The sequence below is a fragment of the Bactrocera dorsalis genome, chromosome 1 (genome assembly GCF_023373825.1).
Source record: "Bactrocera dorsalis isolate Fly_Bdor chromosome 1, ASM2337382v1, whole genome shotgun sequence".
Lineage (NCBI taxonomy): Eukaryota > Metazoa > Arthropoda > Insecta > Diptera > Tephritidae > Bactrocera > Bactrocera dorsalis.
The window spans coordinates 8542096-8569968 of NC_064303.1; the positions used below are offsets into that span (position 1 = coordinate 8542096).

General features: G+C 37.6%; 6 protein-coding genes across 6 annotated transcripts; 1 reads left to right on the forward strand and 5 right to left on the reverse strand.

Annotated features, from left to right (window-relative positions):
* Nucleotides 1-106: 106 nt before the first annotated feature.
* Nucleotides 107-2431, reverse strand: LOC105222280 (zinc finger protein weckle). The gene is made up of 4 exons (XM_019988980.3): nt 2008-2431; nt 1017-1949; nt 598-947; nt 107-530 (listed from the first exon to the last, which is right to left on the reverse strand). The coding sequence occupies exons 1-4, from the start codon at nt 2227-2229 to the stop codon at nt 398-400; spliced, it is 1638 nt and encodes a 545-aa protein (XP_019844539.2). The 5' UTR covers nt 2230-2431; the 3' UTR covers nt 107-397.
* Nucleotides 2432-2634: 203 nt separating this feature from the next.
* Nucleotides 2635-5304, reverse strand: LOC125775321 (zinc finger protein weckle-like). Its single transcript, XM_049446465.1, has 4 exons — nt 4838-5304; nt 3832-4776; nt 3421-3770; nt 2635-3041 (listed from the first exon to the last, which is right to left on the reverse strand). Exons 1-4 carry the CDS (start codon nt 5051-5053, stop codon nt 2906-2908), a joined length of 1647 nt encoding a protein of 548 aa, XP_049302422.1. The 5' UTR covers nt 5054-5304; the 3' UTR covers nt 2635-2905.
* Nucleotides 5305-5712: 408 nt separating this feature from the next.
* Nucleotides 5713-7705, reverse strand: LOC105222281 (zinc finger protein OZF). Its single transcript, XM_011199521.4, has 4 exons — nt 6626-7705; nt 6219-6565; nt 6046-6158; nt 5713-5968 (listed from the first exon to the last, which is right to left on the reverse strand). The coding sequence occupies exons 1-4, from the start codon at nt 7601-7603 to the stop codon at nt 5910-5912; spliced, it is 1497 nt and encodes a 498-aa protein (XP_011197823.2). The 5' UTR covers nt 7604-7705; the 3' UTR covers nt 5713-5909.
* Nucleotides 7706-7847: 142 nt separating this feature from the next.
* On the reverse strand, nt 7848-9845 carry LOC105222282 (zinc finger protein 493). The gene is made up of 4 exons (XM_011199522.4): nt 9566-9845; nt 8600-9508; nt 8197-8549; nt 7848-8112 (listed from the first exon to the last, which is right to left on the reverse strand). The coding sequence occupies exons 1-4, from the start codon at nt 9701-9703 to the stop codon at nt 7974-7976; spliced, it is 1539 nt and encodes a 512-aa protein (XP_011197824.2). The 5' UTR covers nt 9704-9845; the 3' UTR covers nt 7848-7973.
* A 313-nt stretch (nt 9846-10158) lies between these two features.
* Nucleotides 10159-12987, forward strand: LOC105222283 (zinc finger protein weckle). Its single transcript, XM_011199523.4, has 4 exons — nt 10159-10537; nt 10608-11900; nt 11963-12315; nt 12401-12987. Exons 1-4 carry the CDS (start codon nt 10319-10321, stop codon nt 12723-12725), a joined length of 2190 nt encoding a protein of 729 aa, XP_011197825.2. The 5' UTR covers nt 10159-10318; the 3' UTR covers nt 12726-12987.
* A 1579-nt stretch (nt 12988-14566) lies between these two features.
* LOC105222284 (uncharacterized) lies at nt 14567-20697 on the reverse strand. Its single transcript, XM_011199524.4, has 5 exons — nt 20123-20697; nt 17657-18204; nt 15329-15841; nt 14840-15255; nt 14567-14786 (listed from the first exon to the last, which is right to left on the reverse strand). The coding sequence occupies exons 1-5, from the start codon at nt 20305-20307 to the stop codon at nt 14643-14645; spliced, it is 1806 nt and encodes a 601-aa protein (XP_011197826.4). The 5' UTR covers nt 20308-20697; the 3' UTR covers nt 14567-14642.
* Between the last annotated feature and the right edge of the window lie 7176 nt (nt 20698-27873).

Sequence of the window (27873 nt, forward strand, 5' to 3'; positions counted from 1 at the left end):
TACTGAAATGGTTGAATTCAGTAAATGTATACATAGATTAAGTATCTCCAAAAAGTAAGTGAGATCTTTATATTTTATATAATTAATAACAACAAACTCGTATATGTACTTATTACAATTTTTTTCAAATTTATTAAATAAAGCTCACTTGTTACATTACTAGTCTAAATTACCCCAAATATTATAAAAATAAAAATAATGTAGTAATTATACATATTTGCTATTATTATTATTTAAGGATATCTGATACCACACCAGCACTTCATTGAAGTGCAAAATATTGATGCTTACATAAATTATGTATGTTAATATTACTATAAAATTCAGATATTCAGATATTACAACTAATTTGTCAACGTATACATTTAGAAATTCAATAAAAATATTATTTTTTTTATTACTTTTCGCTTGCAGCATTCGTAGTAGGCGTTGAATTCGCAACCACAATTTTTGCTTGTATTTCCTTGTCAAAATGCACACAACCGTTTTGTTTTGATGCCAGTGGCTTGAAATTCTCACCAGTTCGCGAACTTTAACAAAAAAAGGGTATATATATATTACAACTACAAAATCAAATTTTTTTCTTGCATTACTTACACTGCCTTTAGAACATGTAAAGTGGGTATGTTTTTGGTATATGTTTTAGCTCCGGATGCCTCCAATTCAGCCAATTCTTTCGGATGCATAGTTTTTTTATGAAATCTACAGCTTGGCCCTGTTGAGAATCTTTTATCACAAAAATCGCAGGCGTATGGCCTAAGGTCGGTATGGGCAATTAAATGGTTCTTAAGTGTGTTGGCGCGCTTAAAGAGTCGTCCACAATAATCGCATTTGTGTGACATCTTATCGGAATGAACAAGCAAATGACTTTTGAGTGTAGCACGCGTACTCAATTGTTTACCACATTCCGGGCATATGTACTTGTCTCCATGTATTTGCATGTGCCTCTGCATATGATTTGCATAATTTAAAATTGAACAATATGTTCGTTAATATCTTTATCCACAGTAGCTTACCTTCAGTCGGCTTTTAATTTTAAACCTGGTTCCACAAATTTTACATTCAAATGGTGAATAGTCGGTGTGTTGCAGCATATGTTCTCTGAGTTGCTTTCTAGAGCGCAAAGTAAGACCACACACTTCACAAATTAGTGGTTGTTCATCTTCGTGTGCACAAGTGATATGCTTTGCTAATCTGGTTTTTGTTTCAAACTTCTTATCGCAAAGAGTACATGGAAAAGCTTTTGGATGAGTTTTCATATGTTGTTTCAGTTTAATGGCATTTCTAAATGAATCAGTGCATTGTGGGCAATTAATTTCACCATGCTTTTGCTTCATATGAGTGATATAGTTCTTAAGGCGTTGGAAACCTTGTGAGCACTTGCACCTTTTACACGAGTAATTATATTCAACGTCTTGATTATGTATTTTTTCGTTTTTCTCAGTCCTGTCTTCACTATTTTCTGAATCACTATTTAAATCATCAAATTTTCTTTCACTTTGTTCACTATCACTACTGAGCTCATCTTCTTCAGCCATGGCATAATCTGGAATGCCTAAGCTATCATTTATATCTCCGATTGGGTCGACAAATTCATTATCCTTTTCAAAGCCTGTTAACAGAATTTCAGCTGTAACTTCATCAGATTTCTTTTCACTTTTCACTTCAATTTCTGTTGACTCTGTTACATTTGTAATTGGTAAATCAGCAACGAAAATTTCTTCAACAGGCAGTTTATTGCTATTTGTTGTCAGAAATGGTTCATTTTCAATTATGTTGTATTTGTCGTACAATGATTTCTGACTCAACTTGTTTAAGTGATGGTGGCTTTGTAGGTCACTATACATTTCTTGAACTCTCTTCACGCGATCCCTAAAATTTATTAAGGAAGTAACTACTTGATAACATTCTGCGCATATCAGTTTTGAAAATTTATCATCTTCTTCAATCTGTAAAGAAGTAAAATATGAAAATATGGGTTTGCTGTATAAAGTATTCACTATTTACTTGAATTCGAAAAAAATCCTCTATAACTGCAACAATATTACTGCTGCTATAAACATTAATTGCTGACATAGGCATTTTCCATTGTCCGGATATCATATTAATATATTCGGCGTCAGCACGCGCACAAAGACGACACCAATTTTTCCATTCTTTGAGAAAAAAGTCTTCTTCTGCCATATTTCCAATATGTTCACTATTAATTTTATGTAGTAAATTCGCCATTTCTAGGTCTTGTGTACTGACGATTTACTGCTATTCCAATTTTGTACTATATGTATCAACAACGGCAGTTACTTCACAAATTTGTTCCATTTGCATAAAAATTTACAAACATATATGAGAAAATTAGCAATTTAAAGCCAGCGGTAAACTGAAATGTTTCTCATTTATTTTATTGTAGCAACAATTTAGATGTGGAACATAGATATGTTCGATTAACGATATATCGATAAGTGTACCATCAAGTATCGCATACGAATAATGAATTCATTATTTATAAAAAATAAATTCTCGTTTATGTTTTTAAATAAACTTATTTATTTACTAATTTATTAGAAATAATATGCTAAATGCACATACTCAATATCGCAATCTCAAACGTAACTTTAAAGTAATCGTACGCCAAAATAGGTATTTAATAATATCTTTTTTTATTTTATTAAATATATTGAATTTTGTGTTCAACTTCATATGCATTTAAATATACACATACATATGTTTGTATGTATAAAGTGTATATGATTCTGTTTACTTGTTCATACGTCAAATAATATTTTATTTCAAACGTTTCACATACAAATGCATAAACAGTTTTTCTTGGGACTGTCATTGTTAAAGAAAATAAACTTTCCAAAAATGATTTCGCTTTTTTAAATCATTTGCCGCTGTTCCTCAATTTTTATGCATCGACTGCCATAACTGTTTCGTTTGGTTTAGCTTCTACATCCTCTTTAGGCGGTTCTTTTTTTCTGTCAAATGTTGCATAACCATTTTGTTTGGATGCCAGAGGCGTGAGGTTTTCCGCAGTTCGCGATCTAAAAAGAAAATCGTAATTATGTATAACATAATCTAAACAAAACAATAAAAACCTTAACCTGTAATACCCTTCTCTAATAAACAAGACAAAAACATACAAAAACTTGATTTTGAGCGGTCGGATATGCTATTTCGTTGCCTTGGACAATAATCGTAAATTTTCGCGAGGATAATTTGTGAAGTAAAAAGGTTTCCAATAGAATTCCATTTTGATCGATCAATATTTATAGAAGCTATAGTGATCTGTATGATTAATTTATTGAAGATTGTATCGTTGTCTTGGATAATTATTAAAGTTTTCAATTCAAATACTTGATTTTAAACATTTACTTTGGATGAATTTGGTCAGGGTATAAATAATTTTTCAAAAATACTTACACGGCCTTTAACACATCTAAATTTGGTATATTTTTTGTATATGTTTTCACGCCTGACGCCTCTAGAGCAGCCAATTCAACTGGATGCATAGTTTTTTTGTGAAAACGACAACTTGGTCCTGTCGAAAATGTTTTGTCACAAAAGTCGCATGAATAAGGTCGAAGGCCAGTATGTGCAATTAGATGATTTTTAAGCGTTTTAGCACGTTTGAAAAGTCGTCCACAATAATCACATTTATGTGGCATCTTGTCCGAATGCACGAGTAGGTGACTATTTAGTGTAGCGCGCGTGCTCAGTTGTTTGCCGCATTCTGTACAAATATGTTTGTCACCATGTATCTGCATGTGTCTCTGAAAAGAATACACATTTTATGTCATCAAGTTTTATTAATTGTTTACTTTTTATAAATACCTTCAAACGTTGTTTTTGCTTAAAGCATTTTCCACATTCTTTGCATTCAAAGGGCGAATAGTCCGTGTGTGTCAACATGTGTTCTTTGAGTTGTCCCTTCGTGCGGACGGCATCACCGCATGTTTCGCAAATAAATGGACGCTCGTCATCATGTATAAACTTTATGTGTTGCGATACGTATTCCTTTGTTACGAATTTGCGATCGCAATGTGGGCAGGGGAATAATTGTCGATGGTCTTTCATATGTTCCTTTAAAACTGGTTTACTATCAAATAAGCTTGGACAATGCCGGCATAAGTGTTTACTATGCTTTTTCTTTACGTGTACCGAATAGTTACATCTACGATGAAAACTCATTAAACAAATACCACAAGTATGTGCCGTTTCTTTGGCTATGTCAGTAGAATCTTCTGACTCTACACTGTCATTATTAATTTTATTTTTTGTACAAACTTCTTCGTCTTCATCATCAGTATCTTCAGTATCCATCGGCAAATTGAAATCTTCACTTCTGCTATTATCGTCGTCATTTACAGGAGCACGGGTTTTCAAATCTGTGAATTCTTCCTCTTCCCCGAATGGGTCTTGAAATTCTTCCTTTTTCTCGAACTCGTTAATAAACTCTTCTGCCGGAAATTCATCACATCTTTCATTTTTTATTTGAATCGATAAATTAGCACACTTTGGCACGGGCGAATCAGCAATGAAAATTTCTTCCACTGGCACTTTGCTACTACTGGTTTGTGTCAAAATAGTCTCTTCTCTGCATAGACCATACCTAGCATATAAAGCTGGCAAATTGAGTTTGGTCTTATCATCGCTATGCAAAAGCTCATGGTACAATTGCTGAACCTTTTTAACGTTATCATTAAATTTAACAAATGATGTTACCACATCGAAACACTCAGTACAAACAAAAGGTGAGAGCTTCTCATCTTCCTTAATCTAAAAAAAATGTAAATTATGTTTTAGTTTACCAATTTTTTCTTTATTCAAGCACATTTACCTGAACGTGAAAAAATTCATCTATAGCAGCAAGTATGTTTAACGAGTTGTAATTGTCACTTGCGAGTGTGGATTGCGTATAGTGTCCTGTTAATGCATTAATACATTGCACTTCAGCTTTTGCACAAAGCCGACACCAGCGTTTCCATTCCTCAAAGAAAGTGTTGTTTTCATCACGAACCAAGGGATATTTTTTATTCAATTCAATAACCGACATTTTTTAAGTGTTATATTTCTTGCCGTTGTTATTAGCGATAATCATCAATTTACAACACATATGTATATGGCTTCCCTCTTTTTCTGAAGTATGTCAATATTAAATATAGATATTTAGTTTACTTTATTATTCCAACTCAATGACGTTTATTTGATTTTGGAATAATGTTCTTTGCTTATGAATATTAATTATGTATACACACTGGTAAGTTAGTGCTTTCCTGTAATTTGTAACAAATATTTTATTAACCTTTTAGATATGTAAAGGATTGGTCGATATGCATATATCGATAAATTATAACTTATGTGAACTACTGGGTTTGAGGTACACATTTTAAGGGCCATTTTCTCATTGTCTGGTTAGCAGCCTTCTGTCTGTTAAGTTCTAAGTAACTTAACCAATACTCTTTCGCTAAAGAAATTTTTTTAACCAGTACATAACTGACAGGTGACCCTAAATAATCAATACATTTAGTTTTTTTTTTCAACATTCTATGTTAACCGCTTATAATCATTCAGTTTTAAAATCAGTCGCGTTTAAGCATGAAAGTTGTAAAACATTTTTGGGATTTATAAATTTGCAGACACATTGGAATTAGGCGCGTCTTAGAGGAGGCACAATTTATGGATGAACTTTTGCTTTGATAAACATAAAACCCATTTCTAAAATTGAGTCTAGTTTATTTAAATATAAATTAAAAACAAAATTTTACATGCACATATGTATGCAATTATGTTACAAAGAAATTATGTCAGCGATCTTCGATGGCTTTCGGAAAGCTTAACATTCAACGAATATTAAAGCTTTTTCGACAATTGTGTCGATGGTATCGATTTCAATAGTCGATAAATTTGTGTTACTCCAACATCATTCTACCAACAAAATCCAACATTCTGAAGTCTGGCAGAGGATAATCTACGGAAAAATATCATAAAACAATGAACATGAAAAATATATCTTTATTATCAAATACCCCTACACAATATTCTTACCTCTCATGGTTGTGGGATTTTTAAAATACGTAGCCGAGCTGGTGGTTGGTTGATTCATACTTGATGAAAAATCCATTGCCTCAGTACTCGCATTTTCATTTGCATTGTCCGTTCTGCACACAGAAATAAGAATTGGAAGATATATAAAATAATATACATATAGTTTAACTTACAATGAGTTATCCTCACTACCCCCATCACTTTTAATATGTTTGCCTGTTTTTAACATCTCTAGTTCAAGTAGCTTCTCAGGATGCTTTTTCTTTTTGTGTTGACGACGAGTAGATGGAGCCGAGAAAACTTTGTCGCAGAAATTACATTCATATCTCTTTTCACCGGTGTGTATATTTAAATGCACTTTTAAAGTTTTAATAAGCTTGAAGGCTCGCCCACAATATTCACATTTGTGAGCCTTATCTTCCGTGTGCACCAGTAAATGCTTATTAAGTGTACATCGAGAACTTAACTCCTTGCCACATACGGTACAAATATGCTTTTCTCCATGAATTTCCATATGTCTCTATAAATGACAATAAGATTTTGAATAACAACAACTAAACGGGAGAAAAGTTAAGTATACCTTTAGTCGTTGCTTCCGTTTAAAGCTCTTTCCGCATACTTTGCATTCAAATGGTGAATAGTCAGTATGCGTAAGCATATGTTCGCGTAAAATGGTCCGAGTGTGCACAGCTTCGCCACATTCTTCACAAATAAATGGACGCGAATTGTCGTGAACAAATTGAATGTGTCGTGTCACATGAACTTTTGTTTGGAATTTCCGATCACATTGGGGACATGGAAAAATGAGCCTTTCATCCAAAGGTATGTATTTTTTCATGTGTCGCTTCAACTCGTATTCAAATTCATATTTACGTGGACAATTTGGACAACTAAACGGCGTTGCATCACCAACAATTTTATGTATTTTCCTCATGTGACTGGTATAATTGCTACTACGTTGGAAACCCATTGAACAGATGTTACATGTAATCTTAGGTTCCAGCATACGTCTTTCCGCGGTCGACAAACGCTTATTCTTTTTTCTCTTTGTGCCTTCATCTAACTCAATTTTATGCTTTTTTTTCATATGTGTTTTATAATTGCTCATACGTTGAAATCCCATTGTGCATATTTTACAGGTAACTACATATTCCGTTCCATCCGCCTTCTTGACAGATTTATTTGGGCTAGTGCTTCCCTTTTCTGAGGTTTTGGTTTTACTTGTATACTTTTCGTCATCGAAGTAATTATTGTCAACTGCATCGAAGTCATCGCTGCTGCTGCTACTACTTGTATCATCGAAGTCTATAAATGTTGATGCAGTCGTTGTTGCTGGTGGTGTGGATGATGCTTCAACAGCACCGTCCTCACATTTCGTAGCTTTAACTTCAGAATCATCATCTTCTGTCTTAATCACAATGTCCGGCTCACATATTACAGGTAAACTTTCTACAAAGATTTGTTGTTTAGTTGGTAAGAACGGCGCCTTAATGATTGGATATGCCGGAATGAAAATGGATTCAAGTGGAGGTTTATCATCAATAGTGTTTTTATCCATTGTTTACAAAATACGTCAGCAGCTTATTCACATAGAAATTCACTATTTCTACAAAACAAAAGGGGATGTACAATAACAATCGATTTTCTATAAAACCGATAGTTTTATCTAATTTTTTAAGATATCAATATAAAATTTATAATTACTTTTCAAATTTTTAAAGGGTTGAAACGGTAACAAAATTTATTAAATATGGTAAATAATGTTATAATTAACATTATAATGTTTCAAAGAGTTTCAGTCAAAATTTATGAAATATTTTTTATTATTATTAAAATCTTATACGTACATAAGCATATATAATTAAAATTTTTGCTAATAAAATCAGTTAATAGTATCTTATAGATTTGTATTGAATTGCACTTTTTTCTTAGACTGCAGTCATCTCCTTTTCATTAACTTCTTTACTTTTATCTATGTGCTTTTGATCGAATTTGGGTCTCTTGCCTAAAGAAAAATTTCCACTCTGTTTCGGCGCTACAGGTGTAAGGTTCTTAGCTGTTCGGGTACTAAATATATCAGTTATCATTATGCAATATAAAGTAAAAGCAAACGATTAAATCATAAAACAATCACAGTATATACATACTTACACCGCTTTTAGGACAGACAACGTAGGTATATTTTTCGCTTTAACGGGTTTTTCGCCGGAAGCCTCCTGAACAGCAAATTCTAACGGATGTACATGTTTTTTGTGTGTACGACAACTAGTTCCATTTGAAAAGCTCTTTTCGCAAAAATCGCAGGAATATGGTTTCAGACCAGTGTGTAGAATAAGATGATTTTTTAATGTTTTTGAACGTTTAAAGGCACGTCCACAATAGTCACACTTATGTGGCATCACATCAGAATGTACAAACGAATGAGAATAGAGTGTAGCACGAGAGCTCAATTGTAAGCCACACTCAACACAAATATGCTTCGCTCCATGTATATCCATGTGTTTCTAAAAATAATATGATAAGTAATTTTTTAATAATAACTATAATTCATTACCATTAAGCGAGTTTTCTGTTTAAAACATTTACCACACACTTTACACTCGAAAGGAGCAAAATTTGAGTGTGTGTGCATATGGTCACGTAATGTGTCTTTACTGCCCATAATTTCTCCGCACTTCTCGCATATAAAAGCTGTCTTATCAGCATGCACAGATTTTAGGTGTTGGGTCATTAAGCCTTTTCTGTGAAATGTTAAGTCACAGTTAGGACATGGAAACGTTGTATTCTCCTCTAATGGTATAATGAGCCCATGCCTTTTCTTTACATGTAATCTAAAGCTACTGAAGCGTTGAAATCGTTTTGGGCAATGCTTACAAATGTATTTATATTCATTTCGGCTTTCCTTCACGGGAAAAATCAAATTATTTTCGGGTGTATTTTCACTGCTCAAACCTTCCAATTTTGTAAATTTTTTATCGCCTGTGTTTTCTTTAGATTTTTCATCAGTTTTTTTCAGTTCATCCTCCAAGGTGGAGATGCTATTTGATGATCCACTACTTTCGCATTCGCAAACTTCGTCTAATGGATCTTTGCAGTAATTTTTTGTATTATGGTTGCTATCTAAAACATCGGTGTGCGGCTCATAAAGTATTACATCTGAGAATGTTGATGCTTGCGTGTTTAATATTGGTGCTGAATTACAAGGACTAGCATTTGCACTTGACGGTGCGTAGGGTAAATTATTTATTGTGCTTAATTTGCTAACCAATTGTGAGACATCTTGATCTACTTCATACTTTTCAAATAAGAACTTTATGTCAATCGCAGTACCTTCTTCTGATTGCAGAATTTCCTTATACATTTCTTGTATCTTACATACACGGGCAGAAAATTTTACTAAAGATTTTAGCACTACAAGGCAATCAGCACACACGACTTGGGGAAGCTTTTCTTTGTGGTTGAACTGTTGGGAAATTAAATTTATACAGCAATTGAACTTTGTTAAATACCATATACCTACCTTAATATTAAAAAATTTATGAATTGCCGAAGTCATATTAGTTTTATTGTTCTTCGTTGCTTCAACTGAAAATATGTTGATATTTTTAATATCAGATTTTGCACAAAATCGACACCAGATACTCCATTCAAAATCCATATCTCCAACCAGGAATAAATCTCTGTCTCCAACATTCAACTTGTTGAGAATGCTTCAAAGACCTAATTGTTTTAATTAAAACTAATTGTTCCCCTTATTGTTTACAAAATAGCCTCATTACCATATCGTACCTTTCAGACAGAGAACGTATATATTGTACGTTCTCTGTTTCAGATGCTAAGGAATTTAATTGAAATCGAACACACATAAATATGGTTCACAATGTGCAATAATTGCGTTCATATAATTTTCATTATTGAATATTAAGTGCTAATGATAAAAATTAATTTTATTTTTATTTTGCTACAAATGATAAAATTATAAATACACACATACTTAAAAAGTTTTAATAAATTGTCTAAATTTAGTGATTAGTTTTGGTGATATTTGAATCAGTAATTATATACTGTGTTCCATTTTATCTCGTTTCACGTAGTTTCAAAATGCAACCCTACGTTTATACATTTGACATTTGCAGTTTGGATTTTTGAGAATAAAAAAATGGTGTCAACATTTTTATTAAATTAAACGAGGAATTGTGATTGTTACTTTCATAAAATTTGGAGTTTAAGACATATTTGCGTAAAAAATAAAGAGTTGGAGAAGCTTTAAACAATGGTTGGCTCCAAATTACCACTTAAGACAACAGCTGCAGAGGCGCGTAAAGAGTCCATTTCGCCAGCTAATGACAACATGGCTTGGAAACGTTGGTGTCGATTATGCGCTAAGGAAGATGATGAAAGTCATTTGTGTGTTTTTCCAGAAATAAATGAGCCTGGGAAATTGGTGGACAGCAGTTTGGCTACAACAATCGGAAAATTTTTCTGGGTTAATGTATGCTGTCTATTTGCTTTATTGACAAATTGTTCTTGTATGCTTATTGAATTTTTTGTTGAAATTTTAGATTAGACCAAATGATGGACTATCGAATTATGTTTGTATTGAATGTCACACATTAGTATCGTCATTGACGCAATTTACAGAACGCGTTAACAAAGTGCAGGCCATGTTCTGCGCATTACAAAACACTGGCCCGGATAGCACAATGAACCTGAATGAAGTTAAATTGCAATACGGTTTACTGGATATGGAGTTTGATCATATTATAAAGCATGAGCGAAACATTACAAAGGAAGTCAGTAGTGAGAAACAATCGAGTGATGAAGACGAATTCGAACTGGTTGATGAAGATAATAAAGAAGAATTTTTTGAGCTACGAGAAAATAGAGAACGTAAATCGGGTGAAAATTTTTCCGTTGAACTTGTTAAACGCGGAATTAAAAGAAAACGACAAGACGTTGAGCCTGATGAAGATGGAGATAATGATGGCCACAATATAATATCGTTTGGTGCATTGTTGGGGGAATCCGAAGATGACACAGAAGAGCATTTTATTATCGAAAATATGGGAACGGAAGAAGAGGAGCTTGATGATGAGGAGCTACTACGACAATTAAGAGGAGATGATGACGAAGAAGACGAAACTGAGCAGTTGCAAAATTCAAAAAGAGAAAAACTTGAAGAAAATTTAAAAAGTAAAAAAACCGACGAAATTTCGGAAAATCTTAATGAACAAGAAGAAGAAATCGAACAAGATGTTGATTCCGAGGATGGTGTTGGTGATGCTGAGAAATCAGCGCAAGTAAATAAAATCGATTCAAGTAGTGGGGTGCGTAAGAAACGACGAGGACGTCAACCGAAGTATGAAGAAAGTGTGGAACGTGCAAAAGAGGAAGCTGAGTCAACGGATACAAATGATAATTCTCAAACATCCACATCCTACAAGTATGAGTGTAGCATATGTCAAAAGAAATACAAAAATGCAACTTCCTATCGCAAACATATTATGGAAAAACATAACAAGGAACCAGATATACCAGATTTTAAATGTGAAACCTGCAATAAAATATATCCCACAGAACGTCAATTGCAAATACATGCGCGCTCACATCTCGCGCTGGAGGACAAACTCGATATACCGTGTCCATATTGTGAACGTAAATTCACCAAAGTGGCCGTGATGCGTCAACATGTGCAAGGATTTCATGAAAACAAGAAACCTTACATTTGTGACGAATGTGGGCGATCACTAAGAACGCTAGCAGCGTTAACTGAACACAAACTAGTGCATACCAATGATGCACCATTCGAATGTGAAGTGTGTCAGAGAGCTTTCAAGAATAAAGCGCGATTAAAGGTAACATTTTTTATTTGTTGTAATGTTTTCGATTTTAATTTAGGTTTTCGTTTTTAACTTAGGTACATTTAGAGACACACAATGACTCCTCATATATCTGCACAGAGTGTGGCCTTAAGTTGAACACACGGCGTACATTAAAAATGCACATGCTCGTGCATTCGGATGCGAAACGTTATAAGTGTGATTTTTGTCCCGCAGCATTTAAACGCACTAAAGCGTTGAAAAATCACTTAATTCTACACACAGGCATGCGACCGTACAAGTGTAATTTTTGTGAGAAAACCTTTTCGAATGGCTCCAATTGTCGTTCGCACAAAAAGAAAATGCATGCACAAGAGTTGGCTGAGGAAGAGGCAATGGGCAAAAAAGCCGAAGCTGTAACGGTGCCCAAATTAGAAGAGCTGCGTTCAAGGTATTTTAAAAGTCAAGCAATAAATTTGTTTATTGTGTTTTGTGTTTTTAATTTTAGTACTAATAAACAAAATATCCATTTTTAGTACCAATGTTGTTGGTAATCCGCGTAGGGTGCAACGACATCAAGGCGGTTTGCCGTTACACATGCGACAATTGTTAATCGCTGCCGAGGAGCGCGCAAAACGTGAACAAACCACGCAGCAGACGAATGGCACACAATCAATTGCTGATGTTGAAATGAATGAGGAAGAAACCCAAGCACATTCAACGGCTTCTACGTCACAACATGAAGATGACGACGAGACAGAGTATATTGAATTGAACGAGGATTTGCTGCGTGATGACGATGATGATGAAGATGAGGATGATAAAGAAATGATTGTATATGAAATAATTGCTGAGATATAAGTGTCGTATACGAATCATAAAATACAACACATCCAAGATAGGCTGATTGCTGCGCACCTTAGTATATATTCACCTTATAATGCGTAACAATTACTTTTGAAATGCAAAAACAGCAAAAACAAAAAAAAAATGCATTTTAAAAATGTTAAAATTATGCAAAAATAATAATAATTTTTAATATTAATAGATGTATGTATGTAACTGCATATTTATATAGAATTAATGAAATTAAAATTTATTTTTAATATTACACAAGTAATAATTTATTACGAATATTCTTGTTTTTAAGCTGTAGTCCGTTAATTAACTGCAATAAAATTTTAATTTCAAAAACAAATAAAAACAGTTGCATAAATTTTTAATAACACCGGTCAACAAATTTTTTTCCTTATTTTTGGTGTAGGCGAAACTGAGTCATAATATGCAGCAGTCGGACCCAAAAATCATGTCGACCGGCATAATAGACCACTTCTATCAAACGCAACATTAAAGCTAATTGGATTTTTTTCTGCGGATGTTGTTGTAGTGGCAGAAATCTGCCGAGTTGATTGTCCTTGGTCGCATAAAAATCCGGGTCTGTTCCGGTTACTTACACCGGCTTGGCGTGGGACGGGTTTTGTAGCGGTTTCTAGTTACGCTTGCTTGCTAAGGATCGGATTGGTTGTCATCGAAGCCTTTTAATGAGATGCTAAGGCAAGGTGCTGTTTAGGCAGGGTCGGATCATAGAGAGAGAGGGCTGTTAGATGAGTGTGGTGTCAGTCAGGTCAGCGAATGTCTAAAGTTAGTTGCGTCCGAACTTTGGTCGGTGTAATTTTCAATGTCGTCGATGTAATCAAGGAAGGACGATTGCCGGCGGTTTTCGCGAAAAAATCCTAGCGGAAACTGTTTGCAACATTTATTTTTTATTGTTTTCCGCTTTGGCGGTCATCGCGGTCGTATGAGGAGAAAGGGCGCAAAGGCTGTCAAATGTAAAACCTAAAATCTTAGGGTTGTTGACGGCCGGAGTTTGAACGTCAAAGGACTTGATGTTAAGATCCAGTCTGTTCACGATCGTTGCGGATTTACTTGGGGAGAGCGTCAAGTTCCTTGTAGAGAAGAAGCGAGAAAGTTCGGAGAGATAATACGAGATGATGGAAACCGACTCTGGTGGGTGAGGGAGTTTCGAAATATGGCAGTTAAACAGTAACGGAGAGTGGACACCAACGCGGAACACCTTTTAATACTCCATAATTTAAAGTTTTGATCTCGAAACAGTACGGATGATTGCTGACCGCTCAGGACCGTTCGATGTCCTCAAGTACCGTTGTAACCCTCAAACGGTGGTTTTTAATTTTGGCCATGTATTATCTGAGTGTTTATGATGCTAAGTGGTGTGGACTTTAGCCATGTTGCTGGTCTGCTGGACTCAGGTGGTGAGTGAAGCAGAGTCTCTGGGGAAAGGAGAGTTATCGGACGATAAGACCCCCGTTGGTTGGCGCGTCTCCCCAAGTTTCAATAGTAGGACCACTCTGCGTCTTTCCACACATCGGGCAGTTGAAGAGTGGTCAGCGACAGTTTGAGGACTACACATCCGGTTCTATGTTTTCGGTATTGACTGAGATTTTATTCGGCCGAAATATTAGCCCGCTGATCTAACGCTGTTTCGATCGGTAAGTTTTAGGTTCCGGAGGACCTTCTGCATATCCGCTATGGGTACCAAGGAATACCGAACCTTTTCAAAATAAATCATGAATAAGTGGTTCTTCCAAAAAAATCACAAAAAAATGCTTCTTTCAGACTTGCAAGTGGCTACAAGCCCTTAAGAGACACGCGAGTATCTCCTTGACTGAAAATGTAGTTCGTAATAATTTAAAATTTTTTATTTATCAAATATACATCATTTTTGTTTTTTGGCCATTTCTATACATGTATTCTCAGTCATGTTAAATAGTTCCGTTGGAAGTTCTCTATCTTCTCCAGCACAGACACGGTCAGTTCATTAATATATTCCTTTGCTTGCGTCTCTCTCGCAACAAAATCGGGTAAACTACGCTTGCTGACATAATGATTCGGCAAATTAACCTAAAAATGTTTTAAATGAGTAAGCGAAAATTCCGTCAACGCAAAATACGTACCTTATGTCGGGCAATCGATTTGAGAATAAGCCAGAGCACGTAAAAACTGAACCAGACCGTGAAATACAGCGGTATGTACCACAATTTGCGACCAATATAAAAGTAACTGTACTTCTTGACACGTGGCTCTGGTGGCGGTTCCGGTGGTGGCATTTCTGTAGTAACTGGCGGCAGCGTGGGTGGTGGTGGATGATCGTGGTGATGGTGATGATGATCATCATAAATGATTTCAGGATAATGCGGGTAGTAATGTGGATATGAGGGAAAATGATCATGAAAACCAAAAGAATGATCATGTGGATATGAATGCATAGGTGCTTCATCGGGCTGTTGTTCCACCCAACCGGGTGGTGGTGTAGGATACTCGGTGTCATCAACGGGTGGTGGATGATCCTGATCATGATCATGGCCATGGTCTTTAAAGAACAATGTATAATAGATATTCATACACACATACAAGTAAATGTAAATCTGCGACGGGATACTTACCATCTGCGCCCATATCATCGCCGCCAGTATTATCTTTACCACTCACGTCTTTATCTCCATCGCCCATAGCACTGGCCGGCAGCACGCCAATTGTGTCATCGGAGTCGGCATCAGCGGCTGGCGCTTTCGCATCGTCGGCATCCTTTCCTGCTGGCGGTAGATTGTCGGGATTTGTAGGTCCCGGATATTTATAACCGCTATCATTACTGCTGGCTGTGGCTAAATTGACGTTCGGCGGTAACGGTCCCGATGGCGCTGCAGCGTAACTATTCACATTGCTTGAGGGTAAGGCGGTTTTGGGGTCTTGGTAAGGCGATGAATAATGTGAATTTACGTTCGGTGGAAATGTGTAGATATTTTCCGGCGGTTTGTAGGTTTGTTGCACAATTTGAGAAGCCGCTGCCACTTTGTTGCTGTTGCCAGCATTGAAAGACTGTGCGTGATTGTGCTTATGCTGCTTGAATTGACCAGCTGCGGTTGCTTCACCCGGCGTGAAGCGGTCAGTAAATGGAGCTGAAAGAATGTGCAATTTTATCGCAAAAGTTTAAACTTTTTTCCAATTTATATATTTTATAAAACATGTGTATCAAAAAGCTCGGAACTACAGAACTTACTTATTAGAAAGCCAACTGACTGAACCCATCTTGAGTTCTAAAGACTCAACGTCAATTTTAATTGTACTATTTACCTATCTAACTATTTGCGACCTATACATCATTGAGACTTTAAGACTTGATTTGAGTTTTCAGAAACCGTTTTTGATCTATCAATCTATTTTAAATTAGTCAGACTTTCACTAAATACTGAGCAGTTCTTTGAAACTTTGAATTTTGATGCAGTACAGTACATTTATATAAAGGGATTGTCCAGAAAGTAATAGGACTGATTTTATTCTGCCGCGATTGTACTTCGGAGCATGCATGCACCGCCTGGATTCGGTAGAGGACGTTTCTAGCTAACGAACGAGCGGGTGGTCAGTTGTTTCCGAACTCCTGGAGAGTCAGGACAAACATTTTCCCGCAACGCGTTTCTGTGAGTGGAGCAAGCCAAAACTGCAGCGTTCGTTAGAGCAGAGGTACGCGATTAAATTCTGTGGGAAACTCAATTTTTCAATAACGTAATCACAGGTGACGAGTCATGAATCTTTAAGTATGATCCCGAGACAAAGAGGCAATCTTTCGAGTGGAACATGCTGGCGTCACCTCGTCCAAAAAAGAGAAGAATGAGCAAATCCAAAGTAAAACGATGCCCCCCATGAATTTGTTCCTTCCAAACCGTCAATGCCAAGTTTTACGTGGAAGTCCTCAAGAGACTCAAAGAAGGGTCAATCGGGTCCAACAAGTCAAGCCGATTGGAAGTTGCACCACGACAACGTCCCGGCTCACAGCGCCTTTCTTGTGCACAGCTACCTAACCATGGCCGGCATCTCAACGTTTCCGCAGCAGTCCTACAGCCCAGATGTGGTCCCCGGACTTTTTTGTTACCATGCCTGAAAAGGCCGATGAAAGACAAGCATTTTGAGACGACACAGGCGATCTAAGCCGCATGCACCTCGGCTCTCAAGGTTATGCCGGAGAATGCCTGGCTTAGTGCCTACAATACTTGGAAATCGCGCGGCTGCGCTGAATCGAAGCAGAAGGAGCATATTTTGAAAGTTTTTACAATTCTTTAACGATTGTTTCAATAAATTTTTTTTAATCGACTCAGTCCTATTACTTTCTGAACAAACCCTGTATTCTTTCACTCCAAGGAAACAATAGACCTAAGGTCGCGCTGCATTCCTCGTTTATCAATCAACCCCAATCGTTGGTTAGTTTCGGAAGTTTTCTTCACGTCATGTTATGAGCAGAGGAGCTCGAGTAAGTTTGTTTTCTTCTACTCTCAACCACCTTGTATGCCTTCCCAGATATTCCTAGGTTTACTGAGGCCTTTTTTCTCTTTACCCATTCCAAGCTCCCACATTCAAACCAGAGCTTTTATAAGATCAGCACTGGTAGACACCGGTTAGTCTTAATTGATCTGTTGACCGCCACTAATATTCGACTTTTTCTTGAGACTTAAGCCACGTATTCCGGCATGGCTTCAGCTACAAATCTTTTAGACTGAACATGCTCTGGATCACATATCTCATACCATGAAAGTATCAAACGTCGATATTGCATAAAGTCAATGAACTACCTGAATACAGTCGCGGAGCTATTATTATTATTATTAAGCACACTCTATACGTGCACGACTCTACGTCCCCCAATGTTTAATAGATCTCAACCCACTGCAACCAACAACAGTCTACCCCTCTACTACCATATATCCATGCAATACGCTTACCTTTACCGCTGAGTTTATTAATTTCCGCTTCGTTTGGTGGTCTGCGTTGGTTAAACGCCTGCGGATAGATGATTTTCCCGATATTGGATGTAACCGGCTTCTCACGTACCGCTGGCGCTGGTAATGGTGGACTTTTGATTAAAGGCGTCATAAGCTGATTAAAATTATATGTTGGGCGATTATAGTCAATAGCGCGTCCAGTCGAAGCATATTCCTGTAGCGCTGGCGCTGGCTCGGCCAGCGTCGAAGCCGCAGGCATGTCATACGCCTCTGATTGCTGTTGCTCATTATCAACCGTGAACACAGGATTATGGTTGGCGTGCATTATGGTGGCTGCCTCCGTATGTGGTGAATTAATTTCAATATTGCTGCCATCAACTTTCAAGCCAGCAGCAGGTGGTGTGACATATAAAATGGGCTGCTCAGCTGCATATTCTTGAGCTTCTTGTACGTAAGTAGGTGCAAGTCGTTGCTGAGATTGCGCGGTGGGCTCTGATGGTCGTATTGTGGTTTCGGTAGTCGACACTACATTGTCACTTGTATTGAAACTGTGAATAAAATAACCAAAAAGGAATTGAAAATAATATAGACAACTGGTACTGCGTGAAAGGTGTGACAAATCTGGTAAGAAAAGTATTTTATTTCGAAGTGAAACTCGAGTTTTCGATCATAGCTATCAAGGTAAGAAGGAGAGTTGAGACTTTGTATCTTTCAGTAATCAACCTCAGTATGGAAAAACTCAGGCTACGTGTCGCCTTCTACACTGGCTCAAGAAGCGTTTATTTAACATGGGCTTTGCTTATTTTGAGAATTTCCGGTTCTGCGACTTGGAGTCTGAAACACCAGAGTACCTGCCAATCGACTGTACCGCAGTCTATAGGCGCAGGACAAAGGCCCCTGGATTCATGTTTCCGAATAGGGATCACATCGCCTCAGTAACACCTAGGAATATCTTGGAATTTACATACATATTTGCTGGGGCGTGTTGAGACGTTGTGACTTAGGAAGGGCACAACAGACGCTAGGTGCCGGTTCAATCCTCATTTACTTATCTAATCTGAAAGATTAGTTTCGTACTCGATTCTCGGACTTAGAAAGACTGTTCTGAATTTGGATATTTTTTGTGTCTGTGAAAAAAGTTATATTTCTTTGTTAAGGAAATATATGTTTTCGTGAACTTGAACTTGAACTTGGCTTATAGTATGGGGGTATAGAGTACTTGTTGATAGCGGTTAGAGTCTCTAGTACTCATAGAAGTCAGTTGTGAAGCTCATAGCTGAATCCATTGATGGTATGATGGTATAAGAGTTTTACCTTAAGGAATATGAACTCGCATAATTAGATAATTTTAAAAATTTTAGTGACGTAATTAAGACAAACGATTAAGAGTTTAACTTTTGAAATATGATCTCAGAGAGTTAGACGATATTTAACAAGTTTTAGAGACTTTCTGAAGACAAGCGACTAGGAGATTTACCTCAATGAATTTGACATCCCTAATTGACTAGGAGATGTACAACGAGGACTTTGATCTCGGAGAACTAGATGATATTTTAAAAGCTTTAGTAACCGATTCCAGACAATCGACTAAGTCTGAATTACGAGCTCGAAAGACTAAGTGTACTGTCAAAGTGCTCAATTCAATGATTGGTCCACCACGAGTTCCGAAGGATTGCTGATTACAGAGTCAGCGATACCGAGTTACGAGTTCAGGCGCTTAAAGGACACTTTACTGTGAGTTATCCCTTGATTTAGTACAGTTCTGGTTTGGAGTACTGTGGGATCTTCCTTTTGTAGACTGAAAGAGTCCCGATATTCGTGGTCATTTAAGCTATAAATCAATGAGGTCTCGAATTTCAAAATTAGATCTTCGAAACTTTCAGACTCACATTAAATTTACTCCTCCAGACTATTCTAGAAGTAAAAGAGTGTTAAACAAAGCTGAACTGTTTATATGTACGCAGTGATTGAGAAAGATTTGGCAGATCGGGGACAAATCCTTCCGGTGCCGGGGCTCTCAGGGCGGCCTTAAGGCTATTCTAGAAGTAAAAGAGTGTTAAACAAAGTCGATCTGTATATCTGTACGCAGTGAAGAGGGAGGTGTGTGAGATCTGGGATAATTTCTCCCGAGCCCGGAGTTCTAGGGCGACCTCAAGAATATTCTAGTTAAAAAAGTTGATCTGTATATCTGTACAGAGTGGCTGAGAGAGGTGGGGAAGATCTGGGACAATTCCCCACGGGTCCTGAATCCTCAGGGCGGTCCTGTGCTCAGTAAATATTTTTTGCAGTTTTTTTTTAAAGAAATTGATGAAGCCGGGTATTCGGTTCTCTATATCTTTATTTGTATGACAACTGCGCTTCACGAATGCTATAACCTTAATTATTTTTTTTAATTCTTTTTAATTTTTCAACTTGTCACATGTCATAAAATATGCTTAAACACTCACTTCCAACGGAAATACCTACGTTCTTGGATAAATTAAATCCATATTAAGGGCTTTAAAGATTTTTGGTCCTTCATTGTTCGCGCTATCACTGCCGCTGTGTTGCACTTGAGCATAGCCTTGTGGGTGCGCGAGCTGTTGACTGAGGCAGGCGCTGCCGAGAAGCAAGATCAGCACTTTTGAGAAATGTCTATGCCACTGGAACATTTTGTGTTTTTTTATTTTATTTTATTTTTTTTTTTTAATTTGTGTTCCTTCTAACTCAATATTTTTTTATACAATATTTTACGCACAGAATTCCGTTGCTTCTAACATTTTTTTTCGAAATTTCGGAGCGTTTCACTTTTTAGCGTAAATATGAAAATGCGTAATTGCGCATGCGCGCACGTGTTTTTCTTTAATAATCGTTATTTTTCGAACAATTTTATTTTTACTTTTTTTTTGGTATAATTATTTTTCCTGATAACACTCGTTTTCGTTCTTAGGATAAATGCTGCGTCGCACTAATGCTGAGCGACCGTTTGAAATACTAAAACTAGACTGAAAGCGCACCAATGAAATTTTCATATTTTATCACCAGTGCTTTGGAGGGGTAAACAGCAGACCGAGTTGGTTGACCTAGTAATTTTCATCATTTAACTGGTCTACTTTTATTATTTATTAGCTCCTACGTTTCGCGCTTTCATTTGCTCCATATCGTCGTGCATTCTTATAAATATTGCGCCTTACTGTAGGTATGTATACATGCATATGTGTATGTGTTAAATACACATTACCATATACATATACAAATATGTGTGAGTGTGTGTGGTGAATATACAAATAAATGGCTGATCACATTGCTACTTGAAACTGCTAATGTGATAGTGAGGTGTTACTTTCATTTCGTGGCATGTTCTCGAGGAGTTAATATATATACTAAATAGTTTTTTTTTTGGTAAATAAGAACTATGTAAATTTATACTCGTGCCTCTCGGCTTGTGTGCGCACTAGTTTTTAATATTGTTCGTGAGTTTTTCCGGAGTTCAGTGACTACCGTGCACATATTTTGTCGTTGCGGTGGTTAATTCCGGTTAACTGTAAAATTTCTTAGTAGATTTCTACAATAAATCGACTTCGGAAAGGTTAGTGATTCTGCGTAATTTTGTTAAACATTAATGGGTGGCACTGAGTATTTTATATATGCAAGAGGAGAAAGTGTAGGCCTGTTAATTATTTTTAATAATATATAATAAACTAGAATTGGAAAAAAGTGAAAGTGTTCTACTATGCCCTTGGCATTTTAGTAAAGTGCCTTAAGTCGATTCAAACCCTAAGGTATTTAGACTTTGGGTAAATTTTGGACGCGGGAAATGTTTCTTTTTAAACTCCATTTGTAGTTTCCTTATTGGTTCTTCTTCTATACTGGCGTAGACACCGCTTACGCGATTATAGTCGAGCCAGTCGTTTCTTCTCTTCGCCACGTGGCGCCAATTGGATATTCCAAGCGAAGCCAGGTCCTTCTCCACTTGGTCCTTCCAATGGAGTGGAGGTCTTCCTCTTCCTCTGCTTCCCGCGGCGAGTACTGCGTCGAATACTTTCAGAGCTGGAGTGTTTTCATCCATCCGGACAACATGACCTAGCCAGTGTAGCCGCTGTCTTTTAATTCGCTGAACTATGTCAATGTCGTCGTATATCTCGTACAGCTCATCGTTCCATCGAATGCGATATTCACCGTGGCCAACGCGCAAAGGACCATAAATCTTTCGCAGAACTTTTCTCTCGAAAACTCGCAACGTCGACTCATTCGATGTTGTTATCGTCCAAGCCTCTGCACCATATAGCAGGACGGGAATTATGAGCGACTTATAGAGTTTGGCTTTTGTTCGTCGAGAGAGGACTTTACTTATCAATTGCCTACTCAGTCCGAGGTAGCACCTGTTGGCAAGAGTAATCCTGCGTTGGATTTCCAGGCTGACATTGTTGGTGGTTTTAATACTGGTTCCAAAATAAACGAAATTATCTACGACTTCGAAGTTATGACTGTCAACAGTGACGTGGGAGCCAAGTCGCGAGTGCGACGACTGTTTGTTTGATGACAGGAGATATTTCGTCTTGCCCTCGTTCACTACCAGACCCATTTGCTTCGCTTCCTTATCCAGTCTGGAGAAAGCAGAACTAACGGCGCGGTTGTTGAGGCCAATGATATCAATATCATCGGCGTACGCCAGCAGCTGTACACTCTTATAGAAGATTGTACCTGCTCGATTAAGCTCTGCAGCTCGAATAATTTCGGATTGAAGAAGTCGCACGATAGGGAGTCGCCTCGGCTCGGAGAGGTCCTTCCCGATCCTGACGGAGCTTTTGATATTGCTCAACGTCAGTTTACACAGCCGTATTAGTTTTGCGGGGATACCAAATTCAGACATCGCGGCATAAAGGCAGTTCCTTTTCGTGCTGTCAAAAGCAGCATTAAAAATCGACGAAGAGGTGGTGTGTGTCATCCTTTTTTCACGGGTCTTTTCCAAGATTTGGCGCATGGTGAATATCTGGTCGGTTGTTGATTTACCAGGTCTAAAGCCACACTGATAAGGTCCAATCAGTTTGTTGGCGGTGGCTTTCATCTTTTACACAGTACGTTCGATACAAGGTTATATGCGATGTTGAGGAGGCTTATTCCACGGTAGTTGGCGCAGATTGTGGGGTCTCCTTTTTTATGGATTGGGCATAGCACACTTAAATTCCAATCGTCGGGCATGCTTTCGTCCGACCATATTCTACAAAGAAGCTTATGCATGCGCCTTATCAGTTCTTCGCCATGCACCATGGATAAGCCAGCCGGCGGTAGACCTGTGACGACGAATACCGATCAAATCATAGAAAATATCGTGTTAGGCGATGTGGCATCTCTTGACATCGCCAAGAAGATGGGCACCAAACCATTTTGAACCATCTGTAGAAGGCTGGATACATAAAAAAGCTTGATATTTGGGGGACACATGATTTCACGCAAAAAACCTTCTGGACTGAATCAACGCCTGCGATATGCTGCTGAAACGGAACGAACTTGACCCATTTTTGAAGCGGATGGTGACTGGCGACGAAAGATGGATCACATACGACAATATCAAGCGAAAACGGTCGTAGTTGAAGGCCGGTGAATCGTCCCAAACAGTGGCCAGCCGGTATTGACGGTCAAGAAGGTTTAGTTGTGAGTTTGGTGGGATTGGAAGGGAATCGTCCACTATGAGCTGCTCCTATATGGTCAGACGTTTAATTCTACCATCTACTGCGAACAACTGGACCGCTTGAAGCTGGCGATAGATCAGAAACGTTCAAAATTGGCCAACACGAAGGGTGTAGTTTTCCACCAAGACAACGCAAGACCACATATTTCGTTGATGACTCGTTTTATCTCGGTTTTATCGCATCCACCATATAGGCCGGACATTGCGCCAAGTGATTACCACCTGTTTCTGTCCATGGCGAACGCCCTTGTTGGTGTAAAGTTGAACTCAAAAGAGGCTTGTGAAAAGTGGCTGTCCGAGTTCTTCGCAAATAAGGAGGGGGGTTTCTGCGAGGGGGGTATAATGAAGTTGCCGTCAAGATGGAAATAGATTATCGAACGAAACGGCGCATATTTGAACTAAATCCGATCACAGTAACACTTTTTATAAAGCATTGAATAAAGAGCAAAAAAGCGGAAGGGAGATATTTGACAACCTAATATATTTTTGATTTTCAAAATACAAAACAAATGTTTTCCACTCAACACCAACTAGAAAGCAAATCCAATACAGTTGTGATGAGAGTTTAAAGAAGAGAAACACCATTCTGCAGAGAGCAGCCTAAATAAAATGACGCTGCTGCAACATAACTATTAACACCATACACATTCTAATACGGGGTTTTCTGCGAACCGAGCAACTACAAATTTGTTTAACAGTTGCACACTTTCTTTGTAACCTATGAACAAATTAGATTAGTCTTTTAATTTGCATGTGCTTCCACACACTAATTGCATTCATATTTGTGTTATTGTTCTATTTGCAAAATCTCTGAAGGAAGTTGCAAGTGTAAGCCAACTATAAGTAATTGCTTGTTAGCGCTTTGATGGCCAATATTTTGCAGTATTTATGAAACTTAATTTAACTAGATGTGGGAATGCAGTTGTACTTAATTGAGTTTAGTGCTTTACATATTTGTTGGCAAATGTTAATTTTCTCTTCGTTAGATCGTAACTTGTTTAGTGTGTTAAGCCGTGGGCAAAAAATTGTAAGACTTTGTTCATAATTTTAAAATTATTAATTTATTCTTCAAAATCTATGACATCCCCCTCAAAGTAAACCCCCTTAGCCTCAATACGCTTGGCTTCGGATGCCCTTTGCCATGATATTCGGCCTATTGATCGTCTGTTTCCGGGTCGAAAGCAAAGATCCAAGCGCCATTCGCTAGATTGTTGGAGAGTTTCGACGTCATATTCATAAACTAATGCTTCGTTACCTGTAATAATGTATTTGAAGAGCGTAAAACCCTCTTCTAGGTTGTCAAGCATCTCGTTTGGGACCTTAACTCGAAGCCGTTTTATCATTCAGGTAATTTGGTACGCGTCTGCTATTGACTGTCTTCATATCTAAAAAAAAAATAAAAATGTGTTGAGTCGATCTAACGTTTGGTCCATTAGAGGTACTTTTTTCAATAGCCTTTTTTTTAATAGATCACGCGTGCGTCATGTCAAGCTGACATGTTACTTTTGTTCACTATTGTTTGGCATTTCATGGAAAGACTTACGCCTGAACAACGTTTACACATCGTTCAACTCTATGGTCAACATAATCGGCCTACTGGACCTACTATTCGTAATACCATCACCCTTCTTGAGATACAAGCATTCATTATTGGATAATATTCGGCCGAATGAACCACGTCTAGCATCTAATGAAGAAAATATAGCAGCCGTAGCTGAGAGTGTACAAGAAGACCGTAGAGAGTCGATTCGGCGCCATTTGCAGCAACTCGGATTGTCGTATGAAACAACTTGGAGCATTTTACGTCAAGATCTTAAATTGAAGGCGTACAAAATACAGCTTGTGCTGATAATTGAAGTCACTAGACCTTTCCAAGCTACATCGCTTCGCTCTTGAAAAGTTTCCAAAAGATTCAAGGCTTTCGAGCCAAATTTTGTTCAGCGATTAGTCTTATTTCTGGCTCAATGGGTAAGTAAACAAGGCAAAATTGCTGCATTTGAGACGGAGAGCAACCTAAAGAGATTCAAGAGTTGCCAACCAGAAAAAACGACGTTTCAAAAAGACGGCTTCATGTTCCATACATCGCATAAATCAATGGATTTATTTAGAGAACATTTCGGTGAGTAGTTAATTTCATGTTTTTCGACGGTCGATTGGCCACCAAGATCGAGTGATATCACGCTGTTAGACTTTTGTCTATGGGGATAAGTCTAAAATATATGCAGACAATTCCGCTTTGAAGGCCTTGGAACAACAAAAGCTCGAACGAGTCATCGAAAAATGGGCTCAACGGATGGACCATCTGAGACGTAGCCGCGGCCAACATTTAAAAGAAAATCTTACAAAAATAATTGACAAAGAATGTTCCTTCGAATGATAATAAACATTCCCCTTATATAAGAGATAGCAGAGGTGATCGGGCCAACACCACGACTTTCAGGCACGGTTTCTTTTACTTTTTCGATGTCATCATCATTAAACGAAGGTGGATGGACGACTCATATATATGTATAAGGCAAACTTTCGATGACTTCACGACCTTCACTGAATACTCTTTGGCAATCAAATACTTGTATTCGTGATAAGGTAGACCCTCCAAATCCTTTTGCAACATTTTCAGTGATTCCGTAGCCATGATTCCATTGGAAATACAAATTTCAATTTCAAACATGTTTCATTCATTTTCTCTTCTACATAAAAAATCGCCAGACGACCTTTTTGCGTCGCAAATACTAATTGACATGTGGAGACCAAACTTCACACGCAAATAAAAAAGGTTGTGCCAATATAAGAAAAAAAATGTAAATTTGCGTGCGCAGTTTAAATAGATCAATCCGAGTCAAATTTGATCAGTTGGTAAATACATATGTATATAAACTAATGCAAATATTTTTTCAATGAGTGACGCCGCCGTTGCTTTTACTCACGAACTACTCGTACACGAAATCCGTTAGAATAACCGAACATGAATTTAGTTGTTGATTTTAAAGGTACTTAATTCAAATAAGTATGTAAATATATACGCTTCATCCGTTCGATTCATATGCTGTTAGCTCTCACATACATATGAAAACTACTACTTCCTCAATGGAAACATTTTTTTGGCATTAATTCTGATTCCCTTACTTTCGACTATTATTGGTCTATCTAATTAGCGCCTACAAATACATAAATGCATTTTAATACTCAATGATACGGTTATATTTATATACATACATGCAAATGTTCTCGAACGTGATATCGAAATCAAAATCAACTACCGTTATTTGTGCAAGTAAATATACATACATGCATGCCAGTATCGATTTCACTATGAAAAATAATAATGGAAATAAGTATACTAGGGTTACCCAAATGTTTGTGGGTTTGACAGTTCTTAAACAATTTTTGACACCAGTTAGCCAGTTGTCTCTGTTCCTTTGTGAGGTCATGCCAATAGTACATCCCTAGTGCAGATAGGTCGCTATGCACTTGGTTCTTCGATTGGATGCGCGGGCGCTCTTGCTTCCGTTGCCCATCCACCGGCCGAGTTGAAGAAGCTTTTCGCTGTAGCATCATCTGCGCCTAACTAGCCCATTCGTTACAAGTATATTCATGTCGTCGAAGAGCTCATATAGCTCATGGTTCCATCTTATAGTGAACGAATCTTGCGAAGAATAGCTCTTTTGAATGCTCTAAGGTTTTTTTAGCTCGGTTTATCAATGTCCATGTTTCTGCGTCATATAATACGACCAGAATATTGAGAGACTTATAGAACGTAACTGTATTCGTTGAGATAGGAATCTGCTTCCCAATTCCTTAGCGATCAGAAAGTAGAGTTATGCTGCGCTAAGATTATTGCTGGAATTAGTGATGGTTCCGAGATATACAAGTATATGGCAAGAAATGGCGAACGAAAAATAAATAATCTTAAAAACTTTTTGGGCTACCCTCGCGCATATAAGAATAGAAGGGAAGTTGCTGCTTGCTTAGCAGTTTTTACTATGAGAATTTTATTTATTAAGCAAATAACTATTGGAATTCTGCACTTTTACTGAAAAAAATACGATAAATAGGTCAGGAATATAGCTTCTTCTTCTTTATTGGCATAGGCAGCGCTTACACGGTTATAGCCAAGTTTACAACAGTGTGCCAATTGGAGATTCCAAGTTTAGCCAAGTCCGTCTCTTCACCTGGTCTTTCCAACGAAGGGGAGCTTTCCTTCTTCTTCTGTTTACCACAGGGGTACTGCGTCGAATACTCACAGAGCTGGAGTGTTTTCATTCATTCGGACGACAGAACCTCATCCGCTGAACTACAAGTATGTCTGTCGTATACCGCGTACATCTCATCGTTTGATCGACTGCGGTATTCTCCGTTCCCAATGCTCAAAGGACTATAAATCTTCCGAAGGACTTTTCTCTCGAAAACTCGTAACGCCGACTCATCAGATGTTGTCATCGTCCAAACCTCTGTACCATACAGCTGGACGGGGATGACGAGTAACTTGTAGAGTTTGGTCTTTGTTTGCCGAGATAGGACTTGACTTCTCAATTGCCTACTCAGT

What these genes read in the sequence shown, in the direction of transcription:
- LOC105222280 (XM_019988980.3), bottom strand. Translation starts at nt 2,229, where the DNA reads ATGGCGAATTTACTACATAAAATTAATAGTGAACATATTGGAAATATG. An exon ending in AGGATTTTTTTCGAATTCAA is followed by an intron (nt 1,950 to 2,007) that starts GTAAATAGTGAA and finishes ACTTCTTTACAG; the next exon opens with ATTGAAGAAGATGATAAATT. An exon ending in AAATTAAAAGCCGACTGAAG is followed by an intron (nt 948 to 1,016) that starts GTAAGCTACTGT and finishes AATCATATGCAG; the next exon opens with AGGCACATGCAAATACATGG.
- LOC125775321 (XM_049446465.1), bottom strand. Translation starts at nt 5,053, where the DNA reads ATGTCGGTTATTGAATTGAATAAAAAATATCCCTTGGTTCGTGATGAA. An exon ending in AGCAAAAACAACGTTTGAAG is followed by an intron (nt 3,771 to 3,831) that starts GTATTTATAAAA and finishes TATTCTTTTCAG; the next exon opens with AGACACATGCAGATACATGG. An exon ending in TTAGATGTGTTAAAGGCCGT is followed by an intron (nt 3,042 to 3,420) that starts GTAAGTATTTTT and finishes TTTTCTTTTTAG; the next exon opens with ATCGCGAACTGCGGAAAACC.
- LOC105222281 (XM_011199521.4), bottom strand. Translation starts at nt 7,603, where the DNA reads ATGGATAAAAACACTATTGATGATAAACCTCCACTTGAATCCATTTTC. An exon ending in AACGGAAGCAACGACTAAAG is followed by an intron (nt 6,566 to 6,625) that starts GTATACTTAACT and finishes TGTCATTTATAG; the next exon opens with AGACATATGGAAATTCATGG. An exon ending in AAATCCCACAACCATGAGAG is followed by an intron (nt 5,969 to 6,045) that starts GTAAGAATATTG and finishes ATTTTTCCGTAG; the next exon opens with ATTATCCTCTGCCAGACTTC.
- LOC105222282 (XM_011199522.4), bottom strand. Translation starts at nt 9,703, where the DNA reads ATGGATTTTGAATGGAGTATCTGGTGTCGATTTTGTGCAAAATCTGAT. An exon ending in ATAAATTTTTTAATATTAAG is followed by an intron (nt 9,509 to 9,565) that starts GTAGGTATATGG and finishes ATTTCCCAACAG; the next exon opens with TTCAACCACAAAGAAAAGCT. An exon ending in TTGTCTGTCCTAAAAGCGGT is followed by an intron (nt 8,113 to 8,196) that starts GTAAGTATGTAT and finishes TGATATATTTAG; the next exon opens with TACCCGAACAGCTAAGAACC.
- LOC105222283 (XM_011199523.4), top strand. Translation starts at nt 10,319, where the DNA reads ATGGTTGGCTCCAAATTACCACTTAAGACAACAGCTGCAGAGGCGCGT. An exon ending in GAAAATTTTTCTGGGTTAAT is followed by an intron (nt 10,538 to 10,607) that starts GTATGCTGTCTA and finishes TTGAAATTTTAG; the next exon opens with ATTAGACCAAATGATGGACT. An exon ending in TTAGAAGAGCTGCGTTCAAG is followed by an intron (nt 12,316 to 12,400) that starts GTATTTTAAAAG and finishes ATCCATTTTTAG; the next exon opens with TACCAATGTTGTTGGTAATC.
- LOC105222284 (XM_011199524.4), bottom strand. Translation starts at nt 20,307, where the DNA reads ATGTTCCAGTGGCATAGACATTTCTCAAAAGTGCTGATCTTGCTTCTC. An exon ending in GATTTAATTTATCCAAGAAC is followed by an intron (nt 18,205 to 20,122) that starts GTAGGTATTTCC and finishes TTTTATTCACAG; the next exon opens with TTTCAATACAAGTGACAATG. An exon ending in AATCGATTGCCCGACATAAG is followed by an intron (nt 14,787 to 14,839) that starts GTACGTATTTTG and finishes AAACATTTTTAG; the next exon opens with GTTAATTTGCCGAATCATTA.